This window comes from Echiichthys vipera, assembly GCF_963691815.1.
Source record: "Echiichthys vipera genome assembly, chromosome: 2".
Classification (NCBI taxonomy): Eukaryota; Metazoa; Chordata; class Actinopteri; order Perciformes; family Trachinidae; genus Echiichthys; species Echiichthys vipera.
Genome location: NC_139827.1, coordinates 21,015,462 through 21,032,200, shown reverse-complemented (window position 1 = coordinate 21,032,200; position 16,739 = coordinate 21,015,462). Strand labels below are relative to the sequence as shown.

General features: G+C 39.1%; 1 protein-coding gene across 2 annotated transcripts in view; it reads right to left on the bottom strand.

Annotated features, from left to right (window-relative positions):
• prkcaa (protein kinase C, alpha, a) overlaps window positions 1-16,739 on the bottom strand; it is a 171,678-nt gene that overhangs the window by 77,570 nt on the left and 77,369 nt on the right. For both annotated transcript variants that reach the window (XM_083933149.1, XM_083933150.1), the window contains exons 4-5: window positions 5,941-6,052; window positions 4,504-4,632 (exon numbers count right to left, since the gene is read on the bottom strand). In XM_083933149.1, the coding sequence (XP_083789275.1) occupies window positions 4,504-4,632; window positions 5,941-6,052 (241 nt within the window). The remainder of the gene's footprint in view (window positions 1-4,503; window positions 4,633-5,940; window positions 6,053-16,739) is intronic.

The following is a 16,739-nucleotide window of genomic DNA, read 5'->3' as shown; positions in this document are numbered from 1 at the left end:
CGGAAACCAAGACATTGTAGTTTATAGAAGCCGGCCTACAATTTACCCACTGATCGTTGACAGCTAATTTAGCCCCAGTGTCTACACACCAATAGAGGACAGAATGCATGCACAAATACACAGTCATCGCATACACATCCTATTAAAAGGATGCAACTTATGTCTGTGGAATAATACATCTAAAAGTGATGCAAAGTTTCCTCCATTTCCATCCACTGTTCCCTGAACACACCACCAATGGAATACAATTCTGTTTGGCCAGCTGTCTTCAAGGCGTCTCCTAATGTAATCTATGATGCAATCTGGCCTGAGTGGGCTGGTACAGCAGCACACACACACACACACACACACACACACACACACACACACACACACACACACACACACACACACACACACACACACACACACACACACACACACACACACACACACACACACACACACACACACACACACACACACACACACACACACACACACACACACACACACACACACACACACACACACACACACACACACACACACAAATGATAGCATGCCAGTTTTGTCCACATCAGGAATTGGCTACTATGTGCCACACAGTCTGCACTATGGCAGGTGTTAATGGTGGTTTCCAATTCCTGGTGCAAACACATACAAGTGTGAAATATGCATACACATGCTGTACATCATTATCATGAGTTGACAGCAGTTTGCGGCACTTCACGATTACGCTAAAATTAAAACAACATCGGACTGAAATGTTTCTTTAGAAGATACAGCCTTCACAGTGTGAAAATGGTCAGTGGTGATAAAAAACATTTTATCCAGCAGGATAATATGAGTTCTTGAATCTTGGGTGGCAGGAGCAAAAAATCTTTAGTATAAACTTAATCCAGTTCACACAAGTGGTTGGATGTTCTTTACATTATGTTTTGGTCTCAGTTAGATTTCACAGGGCATGTATTCAGGGTTCTTCCACATTTTCCATTTCAAAATTCCATACTTTCTCAAACTCAAATTTCCAGACTTCTCTGAGGATTTCTCAGTCAATATTAAACATCTGAATACCAATTGTTAGATGCGTTTGTAAATACATGGTTTTAAAATCCAACTATTAACACATATGTTAAATTCTGAATATGTATGCCATTATGTTGCCAGGTAATTACAAGACAGTTTTACCTACGTATTGTAGCTAATATAAGTGAATGAATTACAAACTGAGACATATCCAATGCACAGCATTTTATTCAAGCTAAATGCTAAAATAGTGCAGTTAATAACTGTGTACTGTACCTGCAACCCCTACAGACAGTAACAATAGGGATGTAGAATTAACCAGGGAACTGGCTATTAGATGGAGTTAACATACTCATAAATAAATAAATAAAATAATAACACATAAAATAAATCATAAATAAAATGTAGCATCGAAACAATTAAATAAATGATAATCGCAGTCGCAAGGTGAACGGTAACCATGGTAACCCGACACCATTCTACATCTAGCTTGATTAGTTTCATATCATCTAAAGGTCCGCTGTGTTGTGTTAGTAAACTTATTTTGATTTAATAAGCCCGTGTATTCAAGCAGATGAACGGTCTGTGAGAGACGAATGCATTTTAAGAGGGACCAGATGGAGAAGGGGAAAATATGTGGTCTTGAATAAATATTTGTGTATTATCTGACCAACTCAAAATGTCTTGAACTGAGCCGTGTTTAAACTATTGTCACGGTTTAGGTATTTCAACACATTTTCGAGGCTACTTGTTTGTAAACTACTGTAAGACCTAGATATTATATACATTATTAACAGCAAATATGTTTGATCTGTTTTTACTGTTGTCTATCTGTTTTTCTTTCTTTTTTGTACATGTAAGGTGTCTTTGAGTGTCCTGTAAGGTGCCCAAAAAGAAAATGTATTATTATAATTATTAATAAAAGAAACACATTCTTAAGAAAAATCATCTAGTTCATGCTAGTGTGTTTGTTTCGTAAAGATGGTTAAGAAAAGTTACAAGAGGTAAGAGCCAATCTTAAATAGTGCTTTATGAACGTATAAGAGCCCATCTCCTCCACTGTTTGAGTTTACTTTCTGCTAATTTCTAGCTCAGGCTAAGGCCAAGTGTGATTGAATGCTACATTAGAATCAGCTCTGCAAATATGGAGAGCCAACTTTAGTGCCTCAGTGGGCAGAGAACTGACATGAATGAGACAAACATGAACAAGTGATTGTGTTTATTACTCAAATCAAAGTTGTTTTAGGCATGGGTGTGTACGTGTTGCACCGCTTCCCTCCCTAAATTCACTCTGTTCCTTCTGGTGATAATTTGATAAGTGAATAAGTCTGTGAAGTTCAGTGCCAGGGTCTAATCATGAACTGAGCCAGCTAATTGAATGGTTATTTGTCAGCTCCTTGGCAGTCACTATTGTTCTAGCATATGTTCTAATGCACCATTAAAGCCAGGGGATTTGCAGCATGCCTTGAAATACAAGGCAAAATGGAGTCCTAAACAAAAATACACTGGTATACTACACAGTTTCCCTAATGATATTATGCTACAGCTCTTGCAATCCCTCACTTCATTGACACAGCTGACAACTGTGCTCTCAACAGTATGAAACAGAAACTGTTCATTGTTGTGCAACGTTTGGCCAAGGACAAGTCACAAAAGATTTATTTGATATTTACACATTGAATTATCTTAATCTCTCTTAACCATAGCAGCTGGTCAGCTATTATTTGCTGAGGAGATTATGTCAACACTGTCTGCAAAGTCAACAATTTTGACTTGTCAAATCATTTGTGATATATACACTAAAATATTTAAGTTTTTATCTTGTCAAATGCTGTTGTTGTACTTGGAAAACAGTTAAGGAGTGCGAGAGATGAACATAGAAAACAAATGGATAAATCAAAATATTAATGAACAGCAATGTGTGGGAGGACCAGATAGTGGAAAAAAAAAATTCACAGATATTTTTTAGGCTAAAAACCTTAAGGGCTTTAGTTAAAGTTAACTAAGATGTCATTGCTTATGCTAAAACATCTAGAGACTGACAAGGGAGTAGATTATGCCGTTTTCTCATACTGTCTGTCTGAACATACCACTTTCTCCCTATCTATAGTATAGATAATAATTAAAATAATTTCCGCCTGGAATTATTAAAGTATTTACGATTCTGATTCTGATTCTGATGTGACATCACAACCGTATGAAAATCCTGACGGCTCATTTAAAGGCCCTGTTCTATTCAATTCAATTCAATTCAATTCAATTTCAATTCAATTTTATTTATCTCAGGGCACTTTACAGAGTAGGTATAGGCCACACTCTATGGGGTGTGTTCTGAATATGGGCTGTGTGCATTTTTCTGTAGATTCAGCATTTGACTGAATCTATAGAACTTTAACCTGCTTCATGTTTAAAAAAAAGACATGGAATCCCACTTTTTACAATATGGGACCTTCAATGTAGATTAGACATGACATTTTCTTTTTTCTGATAGCCTTACTCTTCTTTGGCTATTCAGACACCTTTTAACAAATGGCTGTAAGAGAATTTCTGAAGGAAATAAAAAGGTCTCTAAAATATTATATCACCATTGATTATATTACATTAAGTAAATGCTATTTATAGTATCTCATTATATTCTTTTCTGAGCTCAGTAGGCAAAGACCAGGTGTGTCTTTGAAACCGGAGGCATTAGTAATTAAAACGGCTGGCAAAGCCAGTGATATGATCATGTAAAATAGCCTTCTAATGAATAATGGGAAGACAGATGATTGTAAGGGTATGACCCCGCTCACAAGTGCTCAGATCATGTCTTTGTGTAATTCTGATGAGACATGAATTTAAATATCAATCGTTCAATTTTCTTTTACAGAGACAGTTCAGTTAAATAAAACACAGAGCAAGTCGTGACTGTTTAAAAAGGTTAACAACATGAGGCCTACGCAGCAGGCCACACACCACTGCAGGACTACATATTTGGATTGGGACTGCCTCCCAAGTGTGTCGTAACTGTGAAATTTTTCTTACTGGAGAATGTTTTGCAGGAGCAGCTCTATTGATCTGAGGACCCAGAGGGTATAGCCTCTGCAGCATACTGATAGCTGATAGTCACAGGACCAGCCATGCAGTTAGCAGTTGGATTCACTGCAGGTGATAGAGACAGAATATATGTGTGTGTGTGTGTGTGTGTGTGTGTGTGTGTGTGTGTGTGTGTGTGTGTGTGTGTGTGTGTGTGTGTGTGTGTGTGTGTGTGTGTGTGTGTGTGTGTGTGTGTGTGTGTATGCGTGAAATAAGCCAGTCACAGTTTATCATCAAAACGTTGAAATTGATCCAGGTTCACAATCAAAATAGTACGATAGCATCTGCTACCACCTACACCCTCATCCCAGCCTACCTGCAGTTACACACATACATACACATAAACACAACTAACATAAACACATACCAATCATTTTTTTAAGCCAATTAAATCCAGTATGTGCTACCAAGGAGGCCTACCTGTGACCTGCAGCTTATCCACAGTGACCTCACACTTGAGAAAAAGACGCCCTCTCCTTTCGGTGTGATCGGTTCCACACAGGCTGGGCACGTTCATAACACACTGATTATGGACATTCATATCGCAGGCTGGAGGGGACAGAAAATATAAAAGACATTAGCAAAGAGGGTTTTATATAGATAAAGATTAATTTCATAAACTTGATCCAATCAAAACAAACTGAAGGCCGTTCTTAGAACTGACAGAAATACCGCTGCTGATATAAATTAATGTGCCAATGACTGCAATTATATGTCAATTGTACAGTATAAGGCTTCATAACGCTCCTGCATTGCATGTTCATTTTATTCATTTATTTTATTAATACAAAGAGCTATGATCTATAGTTAGGATAATGATTCATCAAAAATCTGCAATGTGTGCAGCCTCTTATGGCTTAATGTTCAAATACAGCAAGCTGCTTTTCTTTATCTACTGCATATAATAACATATTTTAATTTCATTCCATGAATCTATTTTGGCACAAGATTAAAGGATGGCCTTCCAGTAAGCTGTGTGAAAGAGAAGATAACAAGGTTATTCAGCACTGTGATGTCATGCATACATGGCACATGTGTGCGCCAGCTGAACCACCCTGTCATGGATCGGGAACAGTTTCCAATGGATTCCATCATCATGCCACCAAGTTAGTACTGCAGATAAGTGAATAATATTTAAAAATGGCTATGCTCCTACCTAATTCTGTATGAGAACTATCCTTTTTTGTGCCTCACTGTAACATTCATGCAACTCACCAGTGCTTAAAAATACTACAAATTGACCTGATTGTGGTGTAATTGCAGATGCAATTAATCTGCCAAAATAATTCACCGCTCCACATTTCTATTTATGTACACCCTGGAGCAATCATTAGGCATAACTGGTGGTGTGAAGCAGGTGGAGGATAATGTATTTAGGAGCTCATTAAGGCATTCAGACTAATTCCCTAACACAAGATTAAAGGGAAGAGGAGTGTGAGAGAGATATTAATAAAGACTCGGTGAAGCTTGTGATAGCAGCACAGAACTAAGCTGCAGACTGAAAATAGACAATGTGTGATTTTAATGGAAGTCGAGGAAGAGGGGAAATACACAGACCTATGAGATTCAGTGAGGAGTAACACTAGTTGTTGTTTTTTCAGGGGAGCAATGCTGATAAAGTGGCTCTAAAACAGAGAACATAATCTCTGTAGAGCCACTTGTAAAAAGCCATTACTTTCCTATGGATAGCATACTTATACCTCATTAACCTGTACAACAGAACAATGCAGGATAAATTATCCTTTAGTGTTTAAGCATCAACTTTAGGCCCTACACCACTTAATACACAGAATTTACATAATATGATATTAAATCTCTTAACTCCTGAGTGACGAGTTGCAGATATGAAATACTCACAGTCACACTTCATGCCCTGATGGATGAGGCCATAGAGCAGAGAGCCACAGTGGTCACAGAAGGTGGGGCTCCCATAGGTGTGGATCTTGAACTTGTGTTTTGTTCTGGGATCCTGGACAAACAAAAAGAGCCATAAAAAAAACGTGAAATGGGGACATGACTAAAAGGCAAACGCATTGTCAGTTATTTAAAGCTCTAAGAGCTCAAGCTCTAGACAGTAGGTTACTTAGATACTGGAACTAGAAGGTAAAAAAAATCATAACAATGTATGTATGTGTTTTTTGTGGGACTACGTGTGCCCAAAGAAAAAATGGAATATGCTATGATAAGAAAATGGCTGTGTCTTAGAAAACTACAAATATTTGGTATCTATGAACTCAGAACAAGTTGAATACCAAAGATATACACACATACAGTATTTAGTGTAAACAATATTTCATATGTAAAAACATTTTATTAACACAATGCTAGCATTTTCCACATTTTTAAATCCTTTGACTGTGGCCATTGTTAGATGGTGATTTTTCATGTAATCTAAAAATATTTTTTTATATATATAATATGTCTGTATCAAGTTTTAACTCTTGAAGGTTTAACAAGCTTTGACTCCAGACTGATAAGAACAAATGTTGCGACATTATTGCTTATCACATTTGGGCACAAGCGGGCTCAATTTGTCATTGTCATTAAAGGAAAATGGAAGTTGAAATCACGGAAATGAAAGACACTCAGCAGACAATTGATTGCTGATTGTCAACTGACCACAATCACCACATTTATTTATTTTTTTTGTTTATTATACAACTTCATTGACCACATTAGTGAGTACGAATGGAGTTGTTTGTACTCAAGCATTCAATTCAAGAGCACCAAAAAAAGGAAAATACAGTTTATTAATCAGGATTAGATGATTCATTTTTAAAGTTATACTCGTGGAAGTACACACAATCCACATCTAAGAATTACCACACACTACCCCAAGAGAATTAATAAAAAACACTGCTTCTTGATTTTTATTACTCCATAGCAACTGTCATGAACTGCAATAGATGAGAATGAGTAGGTTGTAAAAATATAAGAGACACCGCCTAACTCATAATGTATTGTGTCCTTTTGGCCATTCAGTAAATTGTTTGTGCACAAATGTGTGAATGCTCATCAAAACCAATGGGGCTGTTCCTTGATCATTGTCCTCATATTATCACAGTTTATTGCTCCAGGCTTTACACTGCGCATGCCTGTGTGTAACTGGGTAGTAAAGGAGGTCGTAAGAGGCTGAATCATGTCTTTGTAAACAGACCATTCATTGTTGTTTCCTACATGCAGGGCAAAGTCCAGTACTCTATCCTCTATTTTCAGTTATTGGTATTGTTCATGTGAACATATTGAGGTTTGCATTATTTAATGCAATGAGGAGGAGAATGTCCAAATACAAGGGAAAGACATTCAATTACGTGTTGGATGTTGCAGATGGATCTGTAATGCATTAATTAAATTGATCGCTGCCAGTGGATTAATCATTAAGCAACCCCATCAGGAAGTCAACACTGAACATGGCAGTGATGTATGATATCAACATATGACAGATGTTAAAGCAAGAAATGATTTGTGAGCATGAAAAGTTGTCCAGGAGGAAATGTGCACAATTTATTGAATTAAGAATAATATGAATGTAAATCTGCTCTATGCCTGAAGTCAGGCATGGTGCCTGAGCCCTGATAAGAAAACAACAAAGAGGAGTTATCAATGAACTGTGCGAGACCCTTGTGTGTTATGGTACATGTCTGAATACTTAGGTGCAAGGAATTCTTCATGTATTGTTGTCTTTTTGGCCATTCAGTCCTATGGAGCTACTGCCACCTCAAACCATGTACCTATGTAACAGAAATACCATTTAATGAGTTGTATAAAAACTCCTTTGATTACTACTTTGATTTTATGGTAATACATTTTTCATCATAAATTCAATCTGTCATTAAAAATCAATCTCTTTCAATCTCACCACATATGCCGTATATGTTCTTATGACAATACAAAAATTAATTCAATTTTAGACCTTGCTCATGTGGACTTGACTTGTATTGTGCGACAGCACTAATAGAAGAGCCCATCTCTTGTGTTTTGTTTGCATTTGTTATTCCTGAAAACAGGCTTGGAACTTTGCATTGGCAGGTACCTTCCTAAGTTCTAAGTAAATACAGAGCCCATCTTTTTATCAGGTGCTCATCACAACCAGCCGGGCCAGCATCCATTATTAATTTGGATACCCAAATAAGAGGAGGGCAGAGGGGAAGTATACATTTTCTATGAATTTGCAAAAAGGCAGAGATAAGGAGAGAGGAAGCAAGGTTAGGACAAGTCAAATGTTCAACTCGGCTGACAGAAAAGGCTTCATTGGTTGAGATTGATTAATTAACCCCTGTTAAATGAAAACTTTGGCAAACCAAAAACCAGGACTTTCAGTACATTGCCACTACTAGCTGCCAGCTCCAGTACTCTCACTAAATACTGTACCAATTTAAAGAAATCCTTGTACTTATTAATCTTCTCTTATGAAGACACTAAAAACTGGGACAATTAGATCCAGGATAAAAAATACAGACAGTTCTGTTTAACACATCAAGAGGAAGTGAGCTGCACTCATAATGTAGCTTTAACTGAAGATAATAACTTAAGCAGTTCTCCGATCAGCATTTCATTAAAGCAATTCCGCTAAAAACCGGTACAGCAAAGGTAACATTCATGAGTCTGGGTGCCTCCACCTTAAGTAAATATACTGTATATGCATGTTAAGTTATCACGGTATTGTATCCTTTTGTACACTGATCAGTAAAGAAGAGAGAGTAAGCCAATAAGTTAGGTAAGGCCCATATGGCAAATGTTACTGTTATTACCGTAATTTCCGGACTATAAGCCGCTACTTTTTTCCCTCGTTCTGGTACCTGAGGCTTATACAACGGTGCGGCTTTTCTACGGCTTACGGTAACCAGGGGCGCGCACTACCGAGGATGCGCGAGACCGAGGCAGACATCTGGCGCCAGGTAACGAGAGCAAAACAAAGAGAAGGAGAGCGTCAGCGACAGTTTGCGCGAAGGAAGTGTTCATGCAAACACCCTCAACATGGAAAAAAAACGGAGAAGTGCATATGATGCTGCTTTTAAGTTAAAGGCAATCGATCTGGCTGTCAAAGAAGGAAATAGAGCTGCTGCACGTACCCTTGACATCAATGAATGGCTGGTTATTTTGATAACGTAAACGGCCGCGGGACTGCACTTTTACTGCCGGTTACAGGCGAGCACTTTGTATTACTATGCACCGTTGTATTATTTGTACTCTGCACGAATGCTGTTCGCCATGTCAAAGATGTGAAAGTTTGATTGAATGATTGAAAGATTTATTGTTAATAAATGGGACGCTTTGCGTTCCCAAACAGTCATCTCTGTCCCGACAATCCCCTCCGTGGTAGCAGGAACCCCTATATACTACGGTAATTACACATCAAAACGCCTGCGGTTTATAGTCGGGTGCGGCTTATATATGGAGCAATCTGTATTTTCCCCTAAATTTAGCTGGTGAGGCTTATAGTCAGGTGCGCTTTATAGTCCGTAAATTACGGTATATTTAGGTACCACTTGAAGGTAAGTGGTGTAGTACAAATTGATTAAAGTGCCACTGCAGCATTTACGTTATACAGTGTAGGGTCCCTGTTGCATGTTTACATTCATTCATTCATATCGTGCACTCAACCTGCATATTATGAAGCACTCTCAAAACTGGAGGACTGCCACTTTTCCAAGTGCTTTCCTGCTCATTCTCAATTTGTGAAGTACTGTGAATCTCTTTCAGACTTGGGATCTGTTGTGGTGTACTCATTGTGGATTTGCAACGAGAACATTATCCAGGCTAGTGTGTATTTTTTTGTTTTAACTATCTGCATCTATTTGAAAGAAGATTTGTAATCTCTAGAAACAGGAGAGTTTCATGAGTTTCTCCCAGGAAAGTGAGAGATGTTGTTTTTCTGTATCTTTAACAAAACAATGTCAAATGAGAAATAATTTAAAAGAGCTTGACCCAGGAGAAATAAATCATCAGTGAGGGGAGCAGGATGGCATATATCTCAGTGAGAGCTGATAGTATCACACGGCGAGGCGCCACACTGATCAATGTTGCTGTTGGCTATTTCAGTCAGTTTAACAATGGCCCCTGGTCTTAAACAGTGCATGCTCCTCAGATCTTGCTTGCAATCTCCCATTTCCTTGCCTGTCCTACACCTATTGGTAACATAATTGCTTCCTTTGTTTGCCGTTGAGCAGTGCACACATGTACATGATTGGTTGGGAAGGTCTGATCAGAAAACAGATCTGATTACGTTTCAGCTGCCGTTGACATACTAAAATACATTACAATTAAAATGAACCTATATTAAATTCTGATTAATATAAAGGTAAAATGTGAAAGGGGCAGTAGGTAATCCATAGTTGTTGTTTTTTTTTATTGGACATCAAGGAATTAAAACATAATTTTAGACACTGTGCGTAGTTGCCTGTATCTCAAACTGAAAACCTACAAGGAGGTGACTTTTTGAAATGCAGATAATCTAGAGCTAAATCACAATAAAACAGGTCTTATCATTCCTACAAACTTAACTTTATTTATTTTAAGTCCACCTATAGCGGCTGTGGCTTGGTGGCAGAGTGGGTCGTCCTCTGATCGAGAGATTGGTGGTTCGATCCCCATCTCCCCCCGGTCCACATGCCGAAGTGTCCTTGGGCAAGACACTGAACCCCGAATTGCTTCCTGTGCTGCGCATGGGTGTGTAAATGTGGTGTGAATGGTTAGATCAGATTAGATGGTATGTAGATGTCCACTGCCATCAGCATGAATGTCTGTGTGAATGGGTGAATGTGACAGACACTGTGAAGCGCCTTGAGTAGTCAGATGACTAGAAAGGCGCTATATAAGTACAAGTCCATATCTATACAGCATTTATAGGCAATTAACATTTACTACACAGTTTCGAACACACTATAATGTTAATGTAAGTGTTTAATTAACCTATACTCATCTCATCTCATCTCATCTTCATCCGCTTATCCGGGGTCGGGTCGCGGGGGCAGCAGCTTTAGCAGGGGACCCCAAACTTCCCTTTCCGGGCCACATTAATCAATTTTAACTGGGGGATCCCGAGGCGTTCCCAGGCCAGTGTGGAGATATAATCTCTCCACCTAGTCCTGGGTCTTCCCCGAGGCCTTCTCCCAGCTGGACGTGCCTGGAACACCTCCCTAGTGAGGCGCCCAGGGGGCATCCTTACTAGATGCCCGAACCACCTCAACTGGCTCCTTTCAACGCTAACGAGCAGCGGCTCTACTCCGAGTTCCTCATGGATGGCTGAACTTCTCACCCTATCTCTAAGGGAGAATCCAGCCACCCATGTAAAAAAACTGTTGTACTGTTGTCAACAGAGTTGTTTAAAACTGCCTACATGGGCTTGGTAACCCCTGTGCAGAATAAATGTCCAACCATGTCATCACCAGTGGCGGCTAGCCCATAAAGGGCTCTACGACGCCGCCCCTCCTGCTGTACATCGAAAGTAGTTCATTTTTATTGTTTTATTTATTCATTATTTTCATCCTATGATTACAATTGTATGGTCAAATAGTAGCTTATTATGTGTTTTCTACAATAAAACTCACTAAAAGCAACAACTGCATTGAAATATTTATCTTATCTTGATGATCGATGTGTCTGCCAAGCTGAGTCGAGCAGCTTCCAAGGCAAGGAAAGCTGATCTTGTGAATTTACAGATCTCGGACGAGATCAGTTCCACATAAACACTCATTAAGAGATTGCCCACGCAGCTTGTTGTGGGCAATCTCTATGGGATGAATACATGGGACCTTGGGGCGATAAATATATCCAAACTCTCCCCTAATCTCTACCCAAGTCTTACCGTTGCGTTTTTAATGGCCGATTGACAGCGTGACCGGCAACTAAACCAAGGGACCACAACATGGAGCCAACCGATGTTCTTCACTGTAAAATCACTCAACCTAAATCTCTTTAGGAGAAGATCACTATCAGATAAACTTGTTGTTAAACAACTTTGACGGCATTAGCGCAATGTTACAGTAGACCAGACAACCAGTGTGAGAGGAAAAGAATATGATCGAACGTTTAAAAGAGGTTTGTAAAAACTTCACAGTTAACTGCCTGCTGTGATGTGGGAAAAGGAGTTCCCTCATTGAAAATTCTGTAAAATTATTTTAAATTAAATATGGAAACATCTAAAAGAAAACAAAGTATATTTATTTATGTTCAGTTCAGAAACAACAATGTATCCATCATTATATTAAAACTATGTTTTTTATTGATAGGAGCCAAATAGGGACGATATGAACGGTGTCTGTGTATATTATATTGACACACAATCTTCTCACTGTTTCTTGCCAGAACAGGTTAAAATTTTCTGAGAGAAAGTCAGCTTTAATTTTGACCAAGCCCCCCCTGAAATAAATCCTACCAGATACCCCTGGTTTTCACTTGTATTCAGTTAAAGGTAGCAGCTACAATATTTAAAATATTGTTGCCATTTTTTCAAGTTGTCATTTCCATACATACAGTGCCTATAGAAAGTTATGATACCCTTTTGACATAGTCACTGTTTTTGTTTTACACCCTGAAATGATAATACATGAAAAAGGGTTGGAAAAGTGATGAGTCCCTTTTGAATGACCATTATAAACATTCTCAGGTATAACCAATCACCTTCTAGATCACACACTAAGTTAATTGGCCTCCACCTGACATCAATTGTGGTGTTTTTGATTACTTCAGTATAAATCAGCTGTTCCTTGAGGATTCCACTCCTGGTAGTGTATGGTAACACAAATAATTCACCATGGTTGGATAGATGCTTTCAAAAGAGCTCCGGGATAAAGTTGTGGATAGGCATAAGTTAGGAGAAGGATATTAAAACATTTCAAAGGCTTTAACTCTCCCTCTGAGTAATCTTCATAGTATTGTCAAGAAGTGGAAGGCATGTGGCTCCACCCTGACCTTGCCTAGATCGGGCTGCCCCTCAAAACTGGATGACCGAGCCAGGAAAAGATTGATCAGGGAAGCTACCAAGAGGTCCATGGTGACCTTGAAGGAGTTACAAGTCTTAATGGTAGAGGTTGGTTGATCTGTGCATTTAAAAACAATTTCACAAGTTCTACATGTATGGCAGGGTGGCAAGAACAAAGTCTCTTCTGAAAAAATGTCACACTGAGTTGTAAAAAAACATATTGAAAATTCTGACGCCATGTGGAAAATATGATATGGTCAGATGAAACCAAAATTTAACTTTTTCGGCTGAACACAGCAGCACACCAGCCAAAAAACACAGTACCTGCAGTGAAGCATGGTGGGGGCAGCATTATGTTGTGGGCTTGATTTCAGAGCCCTGACCTAAATCCTATCGAGCATCTGTGGATGGACTTGAAGCTCGCAGTCCATCGCCACTCACCACAAAATTTGACTGAACTCGAAGAGTTCTGCAAGGAAGAATGGGAAATATTTCCCAATCTAGGTGCACAAAGCTGGTAGAGACATATCCAAACAGACCAATGGCTGTAATTAAATCAAAGGTGGCAAACCTGCTATTCTAGTTTTGAAAAAAAAAATTCACTTGAATGTTGTAAGGCAAAATGTGTAATTCACACTTGAAAAATATTTTTTATGTATCATGACTTTCGATATGCACTGTAGATAGGGAGAATTACACAACCATATACAATGCACATTTTCCAATTAGCCCAGCATTGTCCAGCAGTCAGTGTGTCAGTTAAGGACAGACAAGAATAAGAGAGAGGTAGACAGACAGTAGACAGATAGAAAGAAAGAGAAAGAGACTGTTCCCCAGCTGCACTTACTCATGTCCACCCACACACAGCTGATCCTGAAGGATTATCCTCTTGCTCCCCACCCCCCTGTGCTTTGTTCCCTCCATCTACATGACTGAGCGATGGCAACTAAGAGCCACGTTTAGCTGCAGATGGATAATGCACTTTTATCAACTGTCACATCAGTGTTTGATGGGTGAAACATATCTTAAATGTTCCCAGATAGTGGAAAATACTCCAAACAAAAAAAGAGAATGATAACAAGCTAAACAAGCTGATGGTGGAGACTCTTCTAAGATGTCCAGTTCCTTGAAAAGTGTTTGAAACGTGTGCATGCCGGATTCTAAGAAGTGGTCAACCACCATGACGGACCATGAAATCTGATACTTTCCCTCCTGAATTGGCAAGATTGAGGATGTGGATGCCTCAAGCTCAGCTCCTGTTGGTGCTGTGTCTACAGTAATTTATATATCTGATTGGAATCATGGATTGTAGACAAGAATGGCTGTACCATATTTTACTGAAATCCGTAAAATAGTTCTTGGGCGTTTCACTCAAACCCACAAGTATGAACCCTATGGTGCCACTAGAGGAAGCATCACCAAAGTCTTTAGGATTCATCCTCTGGCTACAATGGATGTCTTTACAACATTTCATGGCAATTTATCTAACAGCTGTTGAAATATTTCAGTCTGGACCTAATGTGGTGGACCAATTGTCTCACCAACCTATACCTTTATCCAACTATATTCATTTTCCAATACACTCAAAAAGGCTTTTAGCAAATGCTGATATATGCTAAATTTGTGTTTTTACTTGTTAAATTAATTACATTTGTATTCAGTTACCAATTGTAATAGTAGCTGAATACTTTTCTGATATTTGACCATTTGAGGCCAATCTCTTAAAATGAATGTCTCCATCCAGCTTGGCAGGTGTGAACTGGCAGCTATGACTGATTTGCAAGGTGCCATTTACAGATTCACAAGGGTCAGCTGTAATGTGAGGAAAATGCAACCTGCAAACGAATGTACAGTAAGTGGCTGCACATCATTGAGCACACTATGCTGTCCATTAACCCATCCTTTCTGCAAGCTATGGGATGGCAGGGTTTACCCCTGTGGCTTCTATCCCCCATTACAGCCTAATTGGGTCTTAATCAGAAATTCAAGACAGACTGGGTGGCGCTGGCCTACTACAACAGCAGGGGAAGCAGAGTGCAACGCCAAAAGCAATGAGAAAGTCAATGACTAGGTTCAACACAACAAGGCCATAATGGCAAAACAAAGCCAGGGGTGGGGGTTACATGTTGAATGGATGATGCAGCAAGGAGGTTGCCCCCTTGGCTACTGGTAATATAAGAGCCAGCAGAATTGCCCAGATGCCAGTCACATGCACAGACAGTGAGCAATTCTACATCATGCGGTACAATAGGGTAGTTTACTATCTTGTATCTCTATATGTCTTGTGGCCAGTGTACAGTTTATAGCCAGTCCATGATACCCAATCCAGCAAACAATGGGAGTTTGTGCTGACATGAGTGCATCAGTATGCAGCTTATCCAGATGTTACAAAGAACAATTGTGACAACTGATTTTAAGTTCTCAGAAAAAACAAAGATGCATGATGTGGTTGCAGATGAAAATGTTCTCATTAGGCAATTTCCTTTTAGCGTGATCTTGACAACACACACATAATACATAATAAACATAGTCAGTTTGATAGATAGTAATTAATCAGCCCTATTTTATATTTAAAAGGTGATGATAACAATGATCAGTAATGACGACGAACTTCATGAGAATTCCATTTGTGGCAGCAAAACACATTCCTCCACCACTGTTTTCCCTAACAAATAGACAAAGACACACATCTGTAGTCAAGATTAATTTAATAGAGTCCAAGAGCCAGAAACAACTGGACCAGTTCTCAATAACAAGGCACAAGGCTAAGGCAAGTTCTTTAAAAGTGAGAGAATGTACTCAAGTATTACAGCCTCGCAATGATGGTCACCTAAACAAAGCCTACCCACTTTATACATTAGTCAAAATTGGCCATGAAAACTAGAATCAGTCTCATTCCATCAGTCAACATCCACAGTAGTACAGTAGATACCCATTATATGTACCTACATAGAGCCCTCACAAACTTTTTATTGAATGACAGAATTGCCCAAGTAACCAATGACAAATACTCATATAAAAATAATTCCAAACTCAGCAGTTACTCTATTCTCTTAAATCTGAGTTCTGCATTGTTTTTAATTATCTCAGAGCAGACTTTCCTACTATATTAGCATTTGCTCTGCACTTATCCCAGGCTGATTTGCATATGAAGCCACAGATCAAAAACAGACACAGGGCAGAAGGCTGATCAAAAGACTGGAGGCTACCAGGAGATAGTGATGAAAACAGAGGCACAGGGGGTCAGCTCAGTGATGACGGTTAATTAGCCAGGCTCTCCAATCTAGTTTAATTAGCAAGCAGGACGCCAACCAGCCCCTGTTAATGAACAGCGTGGCAGGGTGAAGCTGAGCTGGGGTCTCCCAGCTGAAGTGGGGAGGGAAGGGCAGAGGTGGATGATGTTAAAGACTGGGGTCACTCTCCATCCTGCATACACTATTTAAGTCATGAGATAATAATGAAATTGCCATCTTGTTATCCTATAAAATATAAAGATATTTCAATTGGACATTTTACATTTATACTTACACTATAAGTGCAAAAACTCTAAAAACATAATGAGAAACTAAAATACTACTGTAGCATCCAAAAGCTTGCTCGGTACATTTAACTTCACAGCTCATATTAAAGGAGAACACCACCATTAAGTGTTAATTGTAATTGAGTGTTCTCGGTTGTGAAGCAGAAAATGTTCCCACATACTCAGAACATTCCCCTGGGTGCTCTCAGTTCC